This window comes from Pinus tabuliformis, chromosome 4_1 (genome assembly GCF_031772625.1).
Source record: "Pinus tabuliformis cultivar Carrire ecotype Pingquan chromosome 4_1, CPIR1, whole genome shotgun sequence".
Lineage (NCBI taxonomy): Eukaryota > Viridiplantae > Streptophyta > Pinopsida > Pinales > Pinaceae > Pinus > Pinus tabuliformis.
In genome coordinates, this window is record NC_142303.1 from 157,924,764 (window position 1) to 157,940,949 (window position 16,186).

The 16,186-nt window shown below is 38.3% G+C and overlaps 1 protein-coding gene across 5 annotated transcripts; it reads left to right on the top strand.

The window, feature by feature from the left end:
* The first annotated feature begins 500 nt into the window (after positions 1–500).
* On the top strand, positions 501–9,495 carry LOC149174672 (uncharacterized). Of its 5 annotated transcripts, none has more exons than XM_089419385.1 (10): positions 501–847; positions 2,601–2,675; positions 3,023–3,853; positions 3,981–4,343; positions 4,572–4,633; positions 4,837–4,935; positions 5,206–5,302; positions 7,530–7,601; positions 7,868–7,978; positions 8,251–9,495. In XM_089419385.1, exons 2-10 carry the CDS (start codon positions 2,601–2,603, stop codon positions 9,103–9,105), a joined length of 2,565 nt encoding a protein of 854 aa, XP_089275511.1. In that variant the 5' UTR covers positions 501–847; the 3' UTR covers positions 9,106–9,495. The 5 variants fall into 5 exon arrangements, with proteins under 5 accessions (XP_089275511.1, XP_089275514.1, XP_089275513.1 ...); XM_089419388.1 differs by having other exon boundaries at positions 501–827; positions 5,215–5,302; XM_089419387.1 differs by having other exon boundaries at positions 502–847; positions 3,032–3,853.
* Positions 9,496–16,186: the final 6,691 nt, after the last annotated feature.

Genomic DNA, 16,186 nt, shown 5'->3' on the forward strand with positions numbered 1-16,186 from the left:
TTTCCTTCTAAGAGTTTTTAAAAGTGGGAATCGAACCCCCCACCTACACCACAACTCGACCGACAAATGTGTTTAGGTTGTCATTACAACATTTGAGGTCCAAATTCAAACATGAACCAAATGTGGCATCAAAAACTACTGCTGACGTCATACGCTTCAATTATTTTTCTTCTTGAAAAATAGAATTTGGAAAAAGAAATTCAACACTAGCTCATAATTGACGTTTCAAAGCAATCCACGTGGCGAGTGGCTGGAAGGTCATGATGGCTCGGGATTCAGCTGCCAGCTCAGCCCATCGGACACTGTTGCCACCGATACTTATCGTTACTAAACCATGTGCAGTTCCACGAGATGCCCGAAAAAGAGGAAAGAGACCCGTCCCGAAAGAGTTCGGATGCAAGTAAGATGCGGTGCGTTTAAGCATGAGAACGGAACGGGTAACGGTAACCGGCTGTTACCAGTGCCTTCGGCTAAAAGACAAAAAAAATAACATAGAAAACCAAAGCGTGAGGCTCGGTGCTTGAAGCTTGAAGCATTTCGTTTGGTAGCCTGTCTGTAGCTTCAATTCAGATCTTATTCGCCACTGCAAGGGTGCTATGGCCGTCAGAACCGCGCCGATCCGGCACTGCTAATTGCATTTGTATTCATGGCGGCTTTCTGTAACAGCCGGATTCGAGTAAATCACCGCGAGCCCTTTCGAATGAACCCTCTCAAGCTGCTAATTTCTGTGATTACAGGCTTTAACGGCAAGTGACAGCAAAAGAAGCTCGGTTTCGTCTTGTAGGGAAGGTGCGGCATCAGATCTCTTCCTCGGCTGCTGATTTGAGGTAGTGAAGATCGACTACATGTAAAAATTTCTGGCTTTTGCTATGAATTTTCTTCCCTTAGTTTTGCAATGGCTGAAAACGTGAAAATTTACAATGTAGTACGCGAAGTTGTGCAATTTACTGAAATTCTTTTGATCATGATCGTGGAATGAGATATTCATCCTGCATTTTCCAAGATTTAGGTTTTAAAGATTGTGGAAGAAGCTCGTTTCCGGAGCTTCTGTTGCGAAACACAGTTTAATTTCAACGGCACGTTTGCCGATGTCAGTAACGTCGTCTTAGGAATACCGTGCGTAATAAATTATCTTTAGATAGTCCGTGACGCAGAACAGTTTACTGGTGACCGATATTTACCGTGCCTTCAACAAATATTTGTTCAAATCTCAACTCACAATGCTTGAAATTACTTCACATCGTAGTCTCCGAGTCTGCTTGTAACTGTGTACACTGTCTGCCTGATCGGGCATTCTAAAAGCTTCTATGGTGATTTTTCTGCTCCCTACCTCTCTCAATATCATTGGCCGGAAATCGGCATATTTACCGTGCCTATTAACCGATAGTTAAAAGTATCACGTTGCCCTCGTTAAAAGCATTAATTTTCGACAGCGAGAATTGCTGTGACAATTATAGTTTCTAACCTTGGCCAATCTTATATTTATATAATATTTGGTAAAAGGTCGTGCACAACTTGTGAAAATTAAAAATAAAAAGGAAATAATAAACCTCCCTGTTTCTTTATATTTTTAAGCGATTTGTAAAAGCTGGAAAAATCTTTTTAGTTTCTATTTTTTTTATGCATTTTCAAATATTTGTAAAAACTCAGAATTTTTTTTTCAAAATTCCAAAATTTTTAATGTACTTTATGAAAAATTTACACCTTTTTTCAAATGAAATGATTTTCTTCATGTTATTTGAAAATCATTTTGAATTCGCCCATCCGTTGGACAAAAGCTAGCTAAAGTAACCCTAAATTAAACTCTGCGGGTCATCGGGATAGTAACTGGTCGTGTCCGAAAGTCAAAGTGCATCATCGCCTTCCGTCGCTAGCAGTCACTGCCAGTTAACTCGGCGTTTTCGGTTTCACATGGAGAAAAACAATTCCTATGTGTAGGCAGCAGGCAGGGAGATCGCTTTTACGGGCATGAAAACTGTTTACGTGGGAATCAAAACGAAAATCATTGTCGATCTCCTAACCTCCCAGCTGTTCCCTGTCTAGGGTCAGAATTGTCCTTTTCTGTTATTTTACTGGCATCCACAGAGCGGCTCCGGGCATCTGGAGTTCCGGTGGATGATTCACTTTGTATCGTTTTATAGGTTCTGTTAATCACATTAATATTTTACCCCCTTTATGCGTGATTTGGTCTCGCTCTGTATCCCAATGCCAGTATCATCCACTTAAATTTAGATTCAATTTTGCGAATTACAGAGTTGGATGAAGAATGTTGCGACAGCCATTTTTAAGCATAAATTAGTCGTTCAACGGTCAGTGTAACCCTCAATGTGAACTGGTACAAGGGTTGGGTATTTTGTAATGAGCAAATGCCCTATATCTCATACCATCAGAGAGTAACAGGAAGCGTTCTGTACCGCCGATTACTAGGGCGTTGGGCTTTTGTGTCTGTGGAAGATTATATGTCGAATACTGGCATTCTAGCCGATCTGTTCTTGTTTATATTTACTTTTACAATTACAAGATTAAGGTTAAGGTACCCGTAGCCGATAGTGTGTGGTGGCGGAAAAATTATAAGCCGTGATCTTGAACCTTATTTGCAGATGGAAACGGAGACTAGCGACGCCTGCTATGAGTGGTCACAAGAGGACGACTTCGAAGATCGATCCCAGATTCAGGTGGGTATCGAGATGCCGGATAGTTAGTAAGTAAACTTTACAGTTTTCATTTTATCAAGATATCGTGTTGGTTTAATTCTAGGCTTTTCTGAACTGCAATAACGGACAGGAAATATGATAAAATGCCCACGAACATTTCGTCCTTCGAGAGCAATACAACCACTAAATTTCGCTTAAAAGAATAAAACTACTTGCCTGTCACTTTTAACTCAACTTTAAGCATAGATGGGTTTAAACTTTACTCGATATCTGTGCGGAGAAGTTGTTAACTAGGAAATCACTTAGTTTGGCATCTGTTTCCTTTTGGCCAAATCATTTATCTCTGTAGACTGTATTTGTCGTTGAAGCAAATGCAGATGGAACCTGGTTCAAGAGCTATGCTGCAAAGTTCAGTATCCTTTGGGAGGTTTGAGACTGAGACTTTATCATGGGAAAAATGGTCCTCCTTCTCACAAAACAGATACTTGGAAGAGGTTGAGAGGTTCTCCACTCCAGGCTCAGTTATTCAGAAGAAAGCTTATTTCGAAGCGCATTTCAGAAAAATAGCAGCTCGAAAGGCTTTAGAACAGCAGGCTCAGCTGGAAGCCCATGCAGAGACTGAAAATGAAGTCCATTCAGAGACTGAAAATGAAGTCCATTCAGAGATTGAAAATGAAGTCCATTCAGAGACAGATAATGATGTGCTTTTTAGTGAAGGTCACAGTCATGAAGACTCAAGGGTTCTGCAAGATGCTGCTGAACCGAATGGTTTGGAAACTGAAGAGAATCCTTATACGCAGTCAATAGAATATGACAATACACCTCACAATTCAGATACAGAGGAAGGGACTGTCAGCATGTATATAGGAGAAACAGAGGCAAGCCAACATTTACCTTCGATGTTGGATAATGTTCAGCAAGATGAGATGGCTACAGAGGTCATTTCTTCTAGCAACAAGATGATTGAAGAGAATGGAAAACAACACTGTACACTTGAAAACAACGCAGATTTAGAAGATTTGGATCTGGGAGAACTTGAAAAACCAGTGCCATTCAAACAAGAACTAGAACATGGGTATAGCCCTAAAGAACCACAGGGTGTGGAAACAAGCATGGAAGAAGCAGAGGAGGAAGTGACATCTAACCATGCCCTATCAGATTCTCAAAAGCAAGATCAAAAGAGAAAACCTAGTCGTAAGGTGAGATTTCTGATTCTGATTCTATTGCTATGGCATAGGTGATATTCTAGTCCTTTACACTGATGCCATTATTTTGTTATCACTGTTATCATTGGAATTATTTCATGCTCGTTCGAACCAATTTCAGGATATTGCTTCTTCAAAAGAGAAGATAGCTCAAGCAAATCGCAGCAAATCAGCAATTTCAACAAAATCATTATCAAATGCTACATCTAGGGCATCAAAGCCTTTGGTTTCTTCTGAGCCTAACAAACCTGCCAAGGGGCTTCTGAAGGCTTTAAGAAAATTGGAGAATGGTCTCGGAATGAGGAAGGAGGCGAGTAGTGGAGAGACAGCCAAGAGTAAAACCTCTCTTTCTATGTCTTTAAACAAGTCAGTGAGTCTAGTAGCAGACAAAGGAACTTCCACTAGACAGAGCTCTGCAAACAAGAAACAACCTTCAAAACCTCTTCGAAATGGCTCAACAGCATTGATTGCTTCAAAAGCACAGGTATATGTTTATTGCATAAATATTGTGTGGAATAATGTCCCTTGAGATTGACAGAGACAATCATTTGATTTTACACCAAAGATATTATTATTGGCTAGCGTAGGCAGGTTTATGCTGAAATTTAATATTAAAGAATTCATGGTAATGAGAGGGTTGTAATCGATATGATGTTAATCTCTTAATGACACAAGGAGCTTTCTTTATGATGACATTAATTTGTTTCTACAGGTTTCTATGAATGGCGTGCCAGAGACTGCTGAGTTGAGGGGAGTTCATAAAGAGAATATTAGGTAAAGCTTGCTTAGGCTTTCAGGCAGGTGTTCTTCAGTGTGGATCTGTCAACTGTTATGCATGACTTGGATAAATAGAGTTTTGTGCCTTGAATGAAAATCTTCGGGCTCTTCATATTTGCGATGAAAGCTATACTCTTTTGCACAACATCTTGAACCATATCTTCAAAAGTTTAATCAATTCTGGTTTTTATGAATGGTAGGCATCATAAAGAGAGTACGAAAAAGCCAACGAAGCAAATTGAGAACAAACACGCTGAATCAAAAATGGAGGGAGATACATACACTTCAACTTCCGCAGGGTAATTCTGCAAAGAATGATATCATTGTTAAATCTGTTGCTTGTTTGGGAGAAGTCACTATAGTTTTATTTCAGAATGATTGATTTGCTTTCGACATGTATAATCTACTGCTTCGCTAGAAGTTTGTTTAAACATAGGTTATGGGATAGTCATGTTACCAGTTTTGTAGTAAATCTATGCTGCACTCTTCATCCATTGAAATAGTTCCATTTACTCACACTTTGCCCATATCATATATAATTATTATAACTGACATTTGTTAATATTTAGGTCCCGCAGATCTATCAGTGAAAGTAGGTTAGAGAACAAGGCAACGAGAGCAACATTCAGCTTTAAAAGTGACGAAAGAGCAGAGAAGAGAAAAGAGGTAAATAACTTTTTCTTCATTCCATTTTGTTCTATGTGAAGATCCGTTGTATGATTTGAATATGCCATTTTACCCTATGTTAGGGTGCATTGTAAGTTAAAAATTTAGAAACCACTATCAGTCTAATCTTCAGCATACACTTCAATGCTTTTGATTTAGACAAGTACCCTTGTATAACCCTTTGTTCAAAAATATGTGGCTATTACTTTGGGATTTTGTCTGTGGTATACTAGTGTGATATCATAAATTCCAATCCCAAACCCCTGTTTAAGTGTTTGTTGCATATTGTTTCTGAACTTGATTAGAGGCCTCAGAGAAGAAGTGTGAATATATTTTTGTGTTATTTAGATTAATGTGGGTTCAGTAGTTTCGTTTGCTAGGGCCACTCAACGCTGGGGAAGAAATCTAAATGTAAACTTTACCCAGATTACAGTATCAATCTAAGAAGATGGGACTCATGTGATGAGATTTCAGTATGGTTTTAGTCATACTTAATTTAAAAGTGTTATGCACTATAAGTGGCACTGAAATGGATATGGAAACCAGGGATGTATTGTGCAAGGGATTTTGGCATGAGGTCAAATCCCTACACAACTTGAGGTGCCACCAGCAGTGACATGATGGATGGTGAGCTGGGTGAACTTTGTGAAGGTTGCATGACGAGTCTATATGTTTTAGGTAGCCTTGGTGACCAACTTGTGGGTGGATGTTGCAAGATGATTAGGAGGGTATACTAGGCAAGTGTTGGCTATGAGTACCAAGGAACTGTACCTATAGAGGGGCAGAAGACCTACAAGATATTGCAATGCATGCTTTGGTTGAAGATGACACAATCTAGCAATGTGGTGAATAGTGTGTTATTTGGGCTGAGGCAACAATTTTGATGAGTGTCCTAAAGGTATGAGAATACTTGTCTCTCCTAGGGGCATCGGCTTTAGGGACTATTAAGTGTAATTACATTGGGAAATCAGTTGTTCAAGTGTAACTGGCTCGAGGGAGGTGGTGGTTGAACATCACCTATGGTTGGGTGGCGATGGAGGGACATTGCCTATAGTGGAAATAAGCACTCAACATTTTTCCCACTCTAAGGTGCCTAGCTGGTGTTAGGTCAGGATATGTTGAGTAGGCATAATTTGGATGATACAAGCATTTGATGGACATGCCCAACTAGCAAGGTAACATAGGTGTAGCACAGTGACTAGGCTTCTTAAGTGGTGCGGGATGCTCGATTAAAATGAAAAATCTTGCCTTGTGTGGAGATGGATATGGCAAAGTTTCATCAAAGGAAGGATATGATATGGTGGGATAAACAAATACAATACACATACCCTAGTAGAAGTATTCCATAAAACATAAAAAATTTAGATTATCATTCATCAAATAGAAGTCTAAAAGAAAGTTATCATTGTACATCATCATCGCTACTAACTAGGATCATACTTATTTAAAGTTGTACAATATAAACACAAATAAATATGTGCAGCTTTTGAAATGAGTATCACACTATCAAGATTCATGAATGAAAATGGAAAACTCGAGAGGAATCCCAAACCCTTACGAAACATCAATTTCTACTCCAACAGTACCCCAAAGTCTCAAACCCTCGAGCACAGAACTGCCCGATGCCAACTTCTCTCCACAACGAATAACATTCAAATTGTATTGAGTGTCGGTCTGCTAAAGGGAGGCCTATGAGACTTTATTTTTAATTTATGATGGTCCCCTTTACAGTTAGGGTGGTTGTGTTTCCTTGTGTTTTTTTCATTAGTTTCTATAATGTTTTTCGCCATTTTATCGGGTCGAAATGCGGGCTTTTTGGCTGATAGGTTTCTGTCAACTGAAATCGTGAAACGTTTAGCATGAGTGCCTGAAACGACACTGAAATCTGATATGTCATCTCTGGAATCTGATACAGCGTTGAGACGTTTCAGGGGGGTAACCTCTCTGTTTCAGACTCTGAAACGCACAACGGTGTTTCAGGCATCTCTGGCAGATGTTTCCCGTAGCACAGGCCTTAATTGAAAAATCATTCTTGGAGTGTTTTGTTTTTGACGGTCTTTGAGCATTGTTGATGTATCATTTTGAAAATGGAACAAATAAACTGGCTGGATAAAGGGCTTGTATGTCCCATCGGCTGCTTCTGTTCATTTTATAATTGACTCCATAGCTAGATAAATGATGATGTCGTTTGCAAAGTGTTTGATTTAATTCTTTTGATTTACTCCAGTTCTATATGAAATTGGAAGAAAAGATGAATGCCAAGGAAGCCGAGATGAATCAGATTCAAGCAAAGACACAGGTTCGCCTCAAGTTTGATTTTATGAGTTCTAGATATAGCTTCTGGTCGGTATGTGGTTCTCTTTGTAAGATGTATAAGCAAGGTTTAACTCAATCTGTTTCTTCTTACACAGACAGTCTAGAGAGTAGTGGTCTAGTCGAATACTGTTCTTTGTTTCATTTCAAGATTATTTCATTTCTACATTGTGAAGCTGAAAGGACTAGATTTTGGTCATGATTTTTGGTTGGCTGGTAACATCTTTTAGTTTTATTCTATTGCTTACTCAGGAAGAAAAGGAGTTTGAAATCAAGCAATTGCGTAAGAGCCTTAATTTCAAAGCCACACCTATGCCTACCTTTTATCAGGAAGGAGTACCGCCAAAAACTGAGTCAAAAAAGGTGAAGAGTACTGGAAAGGAACACGGAGTTCCAAACATCTGCTGGTCGTTTTCGAATAAGGGGTTTTCTAAATATAGCATCTCATATTTCTTTAACATCAAAACTTTCCATGGCATCTCATATTTCTTTAGCATCTGTTTTAAATACCGCATGCTTGGAAATGCTGTGCAAATTATAATCCTCTGAGATGAACATAGTCATTGACTCGAAATCTTTTTTCGTCTCATATTTGTATCTTTATAGTCTAATAAGTTTTTCAATGATTGTTGTAGATTCCAGCACCAAAGATTGGAAAGAAGAGTTCTAATTCTGGGGCAGATTCGGACAGTAGCTCTGCACGAACCCATAAGGTTTCTGGGCCTGTGATCAAGAACAGTAGTTTAACAGAGAAGCATGCCAACTTCAGAGAGAAAAATGTGCAGGTTCCAGTGGCTAGTATTAACAACCCTCCTAGAAAGGCACAAAAGGAGGCAGGCTCTACAAATATATCAACTATAAAGCCCATAAAATCGAAGCATTCAAGTAATGCAAGCTCTAAAACAGAAACCTTAAACCCTGCTAGAGTCGAGAACTCTTCAACAAAACCTGTTTGTAATGAATTGGAAGTAACAGTATCCAATACCGTGGAAAATCCATCTGCAGATGGAGAAAGTTGTGGGCAAAGTGCCGATATCGCTTGTGATAAAATATCAGCAGTTCATATTCATAATGACAGCCAAATGGGTGCTGGGCAGCAGGATTTGAAAGATGGAGTTACAGCTAACAGTGAAATCACCGAAGATAAGGTTGAATCAGAGATCATTGCTAATGGCGAAGATAAGGTGCCAGTACAAAAGACAGACAATGCCAAAGAAAAGGTTGGGATTAAGAACAAAGACATTAGCAGCATGAGTTATGGTCCTGCTTCCAGGGGTAAACCAAGATCACAGCGACATGTTTCTACATCTAGCAGCAATCAAGAGTATTCTAAAAGCAAGATCGTTAAAACCTCCAAACGTGAACTGCAAAAGATTGCAACACCTCGAGAGAGTGAAAAGGATGAAGATGCACCAAATACCTCTGGGAAACGCGGTGTTAAAAGCAATCCGGGACTGTCTTGCTTAGTTACAGACATAGCTGTATCCTAATAGATTAGTCAACCTATTATTGTCAGGATGAGAGGCAATGTTTATCAGAATTGAGGTATGTAGTCTATGGCCTGAAGCTAATGATTGCAGTCAGGCGGGTGAATCATTTATAAATTATCTTTGGCTGTGTAAGGTCAGAAAGGTTCAAATTCATCTCCAGCTTTGAAGGCCTGATGACGACGCACACACACTGGACCAGTATTCTGCACTAATGAACTTGTGCTCAAGAAGCTTTCTTAATTCTTATAAACATGTGTATGGTATAGGATTTGTATAATTTAATTAAGCGCTTGGTAGCAAGTTTTACATTCTCATGAACTGCAACATTATGTTTTTGTTTTGCATGGGAGGCTGCCCAGCGTTTTGATCGTTAAATTCTTTTTCCCTATATCCATTGCTTGCACTGCAGAGACGAAGCTATGCATTCCAAAATTGGATATTTCTTCGTCCAAAGAAAATATGTATGTTATTACTGGTAAAACAGATTACATTGAGATCAAAACTAGTGTTAGGCAGTATAATGAACATTAATTAGGTTTGAATCAACTAACTATGAAGACAGCTTTTGAGCAGTTTTGAACTATAATACATAGAAAACGGTACCCTCCTTATCAAATTATCTGCTAGCATGTCCATAAATTCTCTTCGGGAAGGTTGGTGCGTTGAGTTGCTACAAAGAACTCTTTTGGGAACGAGGGGTGCAGGCCGGGAGAATTCGTTTCACAGGGTCGTGCTTAATACTGCTTGCTTCTAGGTTTTGTTTAGAACTACGATTGCTTGCTCAACATAAACTGAGTTCTGTTTTGTCAAATTTGTATAAATCATGGTCTGGCAGGATAATTTGATCAGAGCTAGGACCGATTGAAAAACATTTGTTTTTAATTTTTCCAAATCATTTAAATTATGGTCTTTCAGGGAAATTCGATTAGGCTCTTGACCTGCTTGACCCTTGTCGACCCACCTTTCGACTTTGAACCCGTTTGGGAGCATAGGAAATCACCAAAATGTAGGTTTACTCGGAAAGTCTGTTATTTAATTATCTATATTTAAAGCTTCAAGCCACCTGTACCATAACATTTGTGCCCAATAGCACCCAAAAAAATATGCCCAACACTATTTTTATGCTAATCGCAGGTAAGGCAAGCTTTTTGCTCCGAATTCCTGGGTGTGCCTTGGTAAAAGAAAGCCTTTTGAAGATGTTAAACCTCGTATTGGTGGGAGGTTTCACATCGGTGATTTTCATCACATTGATGGAGATTGCTGCTATGCTAGTACCCTCGGACCATTGGACTGATTGGGGAGTATATTTCATGGAGCCTTTTCTCTGAATGACATGAAATTATTTGATGGAGGTTCTTGGTTTGGGGAAGTCTCACTTCTCTTTGGTGAGATGATTGTGCTTTCTGGTTCTGTGGTCATTTCACTTGTGCTTGCCTTGTTGATCACCCCTTGGTTGTATATTGGATGGTTGTGGAAAATGCTATCTCATTATTGTATGATATATATGCATATCTTGGATATGAATGATGGTCCTAGCACTCCCCCTCCCCACCCCCTCAAGGGGTTAGATGATAGTGGTAGGAGGTAGTTGTTTTATGATGTTGCCTAGTGATTTTGTGTTGATGTATGATATTGGTGTCACTCGGATGGGATGTTGCACATGCTTTTTATCTGTTGGATATGTGATGAGGGACACACTTAATGATTAGATGGGTTATCAATTTCTTATGCCCCTTTCTCTTAAATGATGTAACATTTGTTAGACATCACTTGGGGGCAATGTGTTTGATGATGTTAGTATCTACATGGATGCATTTTTTCTAAAATTGAGTTAAAGTTGGTGTTTGGGGGGGAGGATTTATGATTTGGTGAACTCTTTTTCTTAAGGTTTGATGATGATTGTTGATGTAATAATCCCTTGGTGGTGGTGCACCTTAAGTTGGGCTTAATGGTTTTTTGTTACCATGGTGAGGTTTTTACTGCGGAGAACATCTTTTATTTACACGGTACAACACTTTATCAGAGTGCAAACCTTATTGACACACATGTTCGTAGGGATTTAATTTGATGGTGACTATTTGGAGGGGGTCTATGGTTATATTTGAGAATTAACCTTTCTGCACACATGTTGAGGTTGATTCAATTATAAAATAAATATATTTTTCCAAATCAAGGTCAACATCTTGGGTGCCCTACATATTGGCTTTCTTTTCACACTTGGAAGGATAGTTGGAGTTGGTCAAGGCTTTCTTTTGGTGCACCCCCTTATTGGACACAAGTTTTAAGATATGCATTATTTTATTTGTTACTTGGAGAGGTTGGCACACTTCTATAATGTGCACTCTCTTAGGTTGGTTGGATATCTAGGCACACCTCTCGTAGGTGCTCTCATATTTATTGCATGGTCTTCTTTGACTTGGCGCACGTGTGCACACACGCATATGTATAGACGCAGTCTAATCATTTTACATTTTGACTTTTTTCACTAGAATTTAATAATATAAATTTTGGTCATATTATAATTTTTCGTTGTTTAAATTACATTTTTGAATACATAAAGAGATACAATGCCTTGAGAAACCCATGGAATATTTACACTGTACAACTCAAACCTGCAATTCCAACAAACCCGTCCCTGAAGTTGGGTCTGGAAAATATAACTACGGTTATATCAACTATTCTATATTAGTCTAACTATACTATATTTTGGCATTAAAAAGGGCCAAAATATAGAATAACTAGACTATGCTGATATATATATATATATATATTATTCTCAACAGCAATGCTTGAAGCCATTACACCAAAGTTCATCATGTCACTTACAGGAATTGAACCTCTGGGTGGGGAGGATCCCATTCATTCCAACCACCTAAGATAAACCTGATTGACAATTATGAGTTCAACATATCATATGGGGGAATTGAACTTGAGTGGGAAGAATAATAATATTTTTCCCTACCAGTGCATCTAAACACATGGTTATGGAGGACATTTATTGGGAGGAGTGTGGAATACTTGGAGACCTACATTTGTGTCTTTTGCATTCTCTTCCATGATCTCCTTTCTATATTTGGAGATTCTTCTTGGAGGGTGAACATGTGGGAGATTTCTTGTTATTTTTAGATTTGCTTCGAGGAGCACATATGGAGACTTTTTTACTTGTTATATTGGGATTTGACCCCATCCTTTCTTGTGGAGAATTGTATCTAGTTGGCACTTTGACATTCATCCATGGAATTGGTTGCCTTGGGGTTCATACATGTTGATTGGTTGCATGCATCTTGTTAACTTCTTGCTATTTTTGGAGATAGCGGTTGTAGGGAATTATTTTATTAGCATTCTTTGAAGGCACATTCATGTGGACTATTGAAATTTGACTGAGTTTAGTGCCTATTTTGTTGGTGCACCCCCTTCATGAGTATTATTTGGTACATACCTCACTCTATTTTTAGAGGCAACAAGTTGGCTTGGAGTGGTTTATGTTCACTTATGTTTGATTTGGTCAACCATGGATTGAGGAGAAATCTAACTACAATATTATAGCATTTGTGAGTTATTTATAAGGATACTAACATATGAATGGATGAGAGAAGAGATTCATTTTATAAACAGGTACTCTCTTTCACTGTAATGTTGTTGGGAATTTGGGGATTGAGGAGCTACTCCCTTGCAACTACATTGTACATATTTTTGGCAAGCTTAATGAAAGCTTTGAGATAACATTCTATCATATGTGAGCCTTAATTTTTGCATGCTTTTAATGTTGGATAATTGTAGGAACCTCTGGCAAATAATATTTTTATGAATCCCTTGTAATGAAATATTCATCATTTGGGTAGGCATAATGTTAAGAAGTTTTCTCATTTCCTTTCACTGTTATATTTCTGCATATATTAATCTTTCACCTATCAAACAAAGTGGTTGTCATAATTAATATATCATTGTTGAGCAACACCTTCAGCAACTTGTTCAAGAGTGGCTTGATAGGGCTCTCCAAGAGTTACCTCTATAGTAATTTCCACTTCTATTAAGATTGATTGTAGCATGCCATTTGCAATACTTTCCTTAGTTATTCACAAAATAGCCCTCTTCAGAATGATGTTCCTTGACTCCATTTTGCTCAAGATTCAGTTGGCACTAGTCTTGGAGTTTTCATCACTCTTATTATTCTCAAACCACTCATATTTTCACCACTTCTACAACTATTTGTTTTATTAAGGCTTACTCTTCAAACATCACCTAGAATTGTTAGAAATGAATTAACAGAGCAATGAAATACACAAAAGATTGCGGAAACAAAAATTCAAATATGCATAAAACGAGAGAGACATAGCTATACGTGGTTCACCCAATTTGGGCTACGTCCACGAAGAAACAACCAGTATTTTCTTTTATATTAACCAACAAAATGAAGAGATACAATTGTTACACAATATTTTGTCATACCTCTTGTTCACTTCCTGTTCCATATCCCGAAGTACCAAACATTGGCTACTGTACAACATATCCATCATGATATACAAACCAAAATCTCCCCGAAGAATCAACGGAAAACTGCGCTGAATCTATCTTGAAGAAGGTTATCTAAAAACCTAAATTTTAGCTTCAGCGTGTTTTTCTCCACTACCTGCCCGTGATGATGGTAGGTTGCATAATTATACACTAGCGCTGCTAGTGCGAGTTTTGATAGGAAAACCCGCGCTGAACCTCTTCTGGCAGGTTTTCCCAAACTGGAGGAGAAGCTTCGTGCGCTAGAACCTTCGAGAACAACGAGTTATTAGTTGTTGTTGATATGGTCGAGCTCTCCCATTTGGATCTCTTGATCTTATTATCATGGACTTTCCCTTGAGATGTGGACCTTTCTCCCTATATTGTGGATCCCTAACTCCCTTCCCTTCCTATAAATTCTCTCCCTTCCATCCCCAAATAGTTGGTCATTGATTGCTGCATCCCTATGCTGAGATTATGATTACATGCTACCCACTCTAGCTTGGAGAATGAGTGTTTGAAGAGTCTGTTTGGACTTGGACATGCACCAAAAGGAGGTCTCCAACATCAAGGCATAGGTTGTATGCTTCCCTTTTTAGCTTATTAATATATACATCTGATGTTCACTTTCCATAATTATGTAAATGTTTATGCTTTTAGCTTAATGCTCCTTGATCTATTAACTAGTTTATATTTGATGTATACCATATATGCTCTTGTATCTTGCATAGCTCTTCGATTTTCCTTGTAGGTATTCAGACGTGAAGAACAAGTAAGGAGCAGGGCCTGGAGCGAAAGGTTCAAAGTCATTTCCAAAAGATTGAACGATTAGCATCAGAGCGAGGTAGGTTTCTCATTCTTTATGCACTTGTTAAACATAAACTAGGAAATTGTATGTTAGTTTGTTTATTTTGTTGCTAGACTCACTCATTGGATTAGAGGGATCACCTCTATCCGCAGAGGGGATTTACCTTCACAACAAAATGGTGACTCCATTGGGGAGGCTATAGCCTTTTCTTCCTCTTTTCTCAACTGATCTCTTGATTAGTTTGACTGACCATCGTGTTCTCAGTTAGTTTGGGTCTGTATAGGTTTGCACAATCATTGGTTGCTGCTTTTTGTTCTGATAGTCACGCTCCCAGTGCGCTTTCTCTTAAAATAGTCACGTTGATCCCCTATTTAGCACTAGTTTAGCCATAACAACCACGTTGATCTCTGAGATTGGAAAAAAACCTAGGGTTTCTCTGTCAAACTCAATGTTCTTTTGTCCTGCATGATTGGATTTATTAATGTTTTGATTGATTTCTGGATTTCATTAGAAAATTCTTACTTCTTTGAACTTTCAGGTGTTTGAGTGTAATTGGATTGGATTTAGGGTGTATAGGTCGTTTGATTGTCACTTTCTACTTGTGAGTGTCATTAAGTCCATGGTTTGCCGATTGTTTAGGTCTGATTATCTGGTAAAATCATTTGAAACATTGATTTACATTAGTTTCGGTTTGTCTTGTGCAAAGTTGCTTTTCATTTGTACTAGGTCATCTTGCATTTGAAATTCATCTTTGTCATTCATCAAGCATAGATTACATTGTTTGGTTTACAAACTGAAATGAGTGTATTTTCTTATCTATTCGAAAGAAAAAGTGAAAGACATTTTCATTGAGTACTTTTGGATTTGGTGTTGCTTTGATTGGTGCATCATTTGCATTAGGAGCTTTTTGAATAAAAAAATTCATTTTTTGCTTTAGTTGAAGCTTAATTGCATTAGGGCATCTGAAAATCAAAGAGAACATCATTTAGGTAAAGTGCATCTTAGTAAAGTAAAAGTCATTTTTGCTTTCAATAGATTGCATGTTCATTAGTGAAAGTGAAGTTTAGTTTTGCTCTTGCATGTTGCATTTGGAAAAGTTAGTGGAGGCATATTGTTTGATGCATTAATTGATTGAACTCTCTTCCCTTGCTAGTATAGAATTCATTGAAATGAAAAGTTTCATTTTCTCATATAGTTTCATTTTAGGATTCAGGAGACATCGTTTGAGCCCAAAATTGAAACATAATTTGAGATCGACATTGAAATTTACTGAATTAACCTAAGGAGCATTTGGAACTTAACACAAACATTTAGAGGTCTAGGCTAGAGACATGTTCTGACGTCTATAAACCTAGCAGTTGTTGTTAACTGTCTGAATTGTATCACGGGGGTGAAATCCCGTTTCAGTATGAAATTATATCGGAGGTTCTCCAGTACTCTTGGGTATATTAGAAGCACTATAATATGACAAGTATATGGGAATGCTCTCACCAAACGGTTATGCATTAGAAAACGCTAACACAGACTTGTGCTCCCCGTACCATTAAGTATATATTGAGAGGCCGCACTATGATGCTATCCTTTAGCCACAGGTAACTGAGTCTTCCGCCTTGTAGACGTAATACACTGAACACAACATTCGGGGGAAAGCGGTCGTCGTATGTTAAGTCCTTGGTTTCGGCTAAGGTGTATATAATGGTTCACAGATACTTGGTAAACCCTCTTGCCTAGTACACCCTTTTTGATTTATTTCTTGTTTTAAGTTCTAAAATTTAACTACCC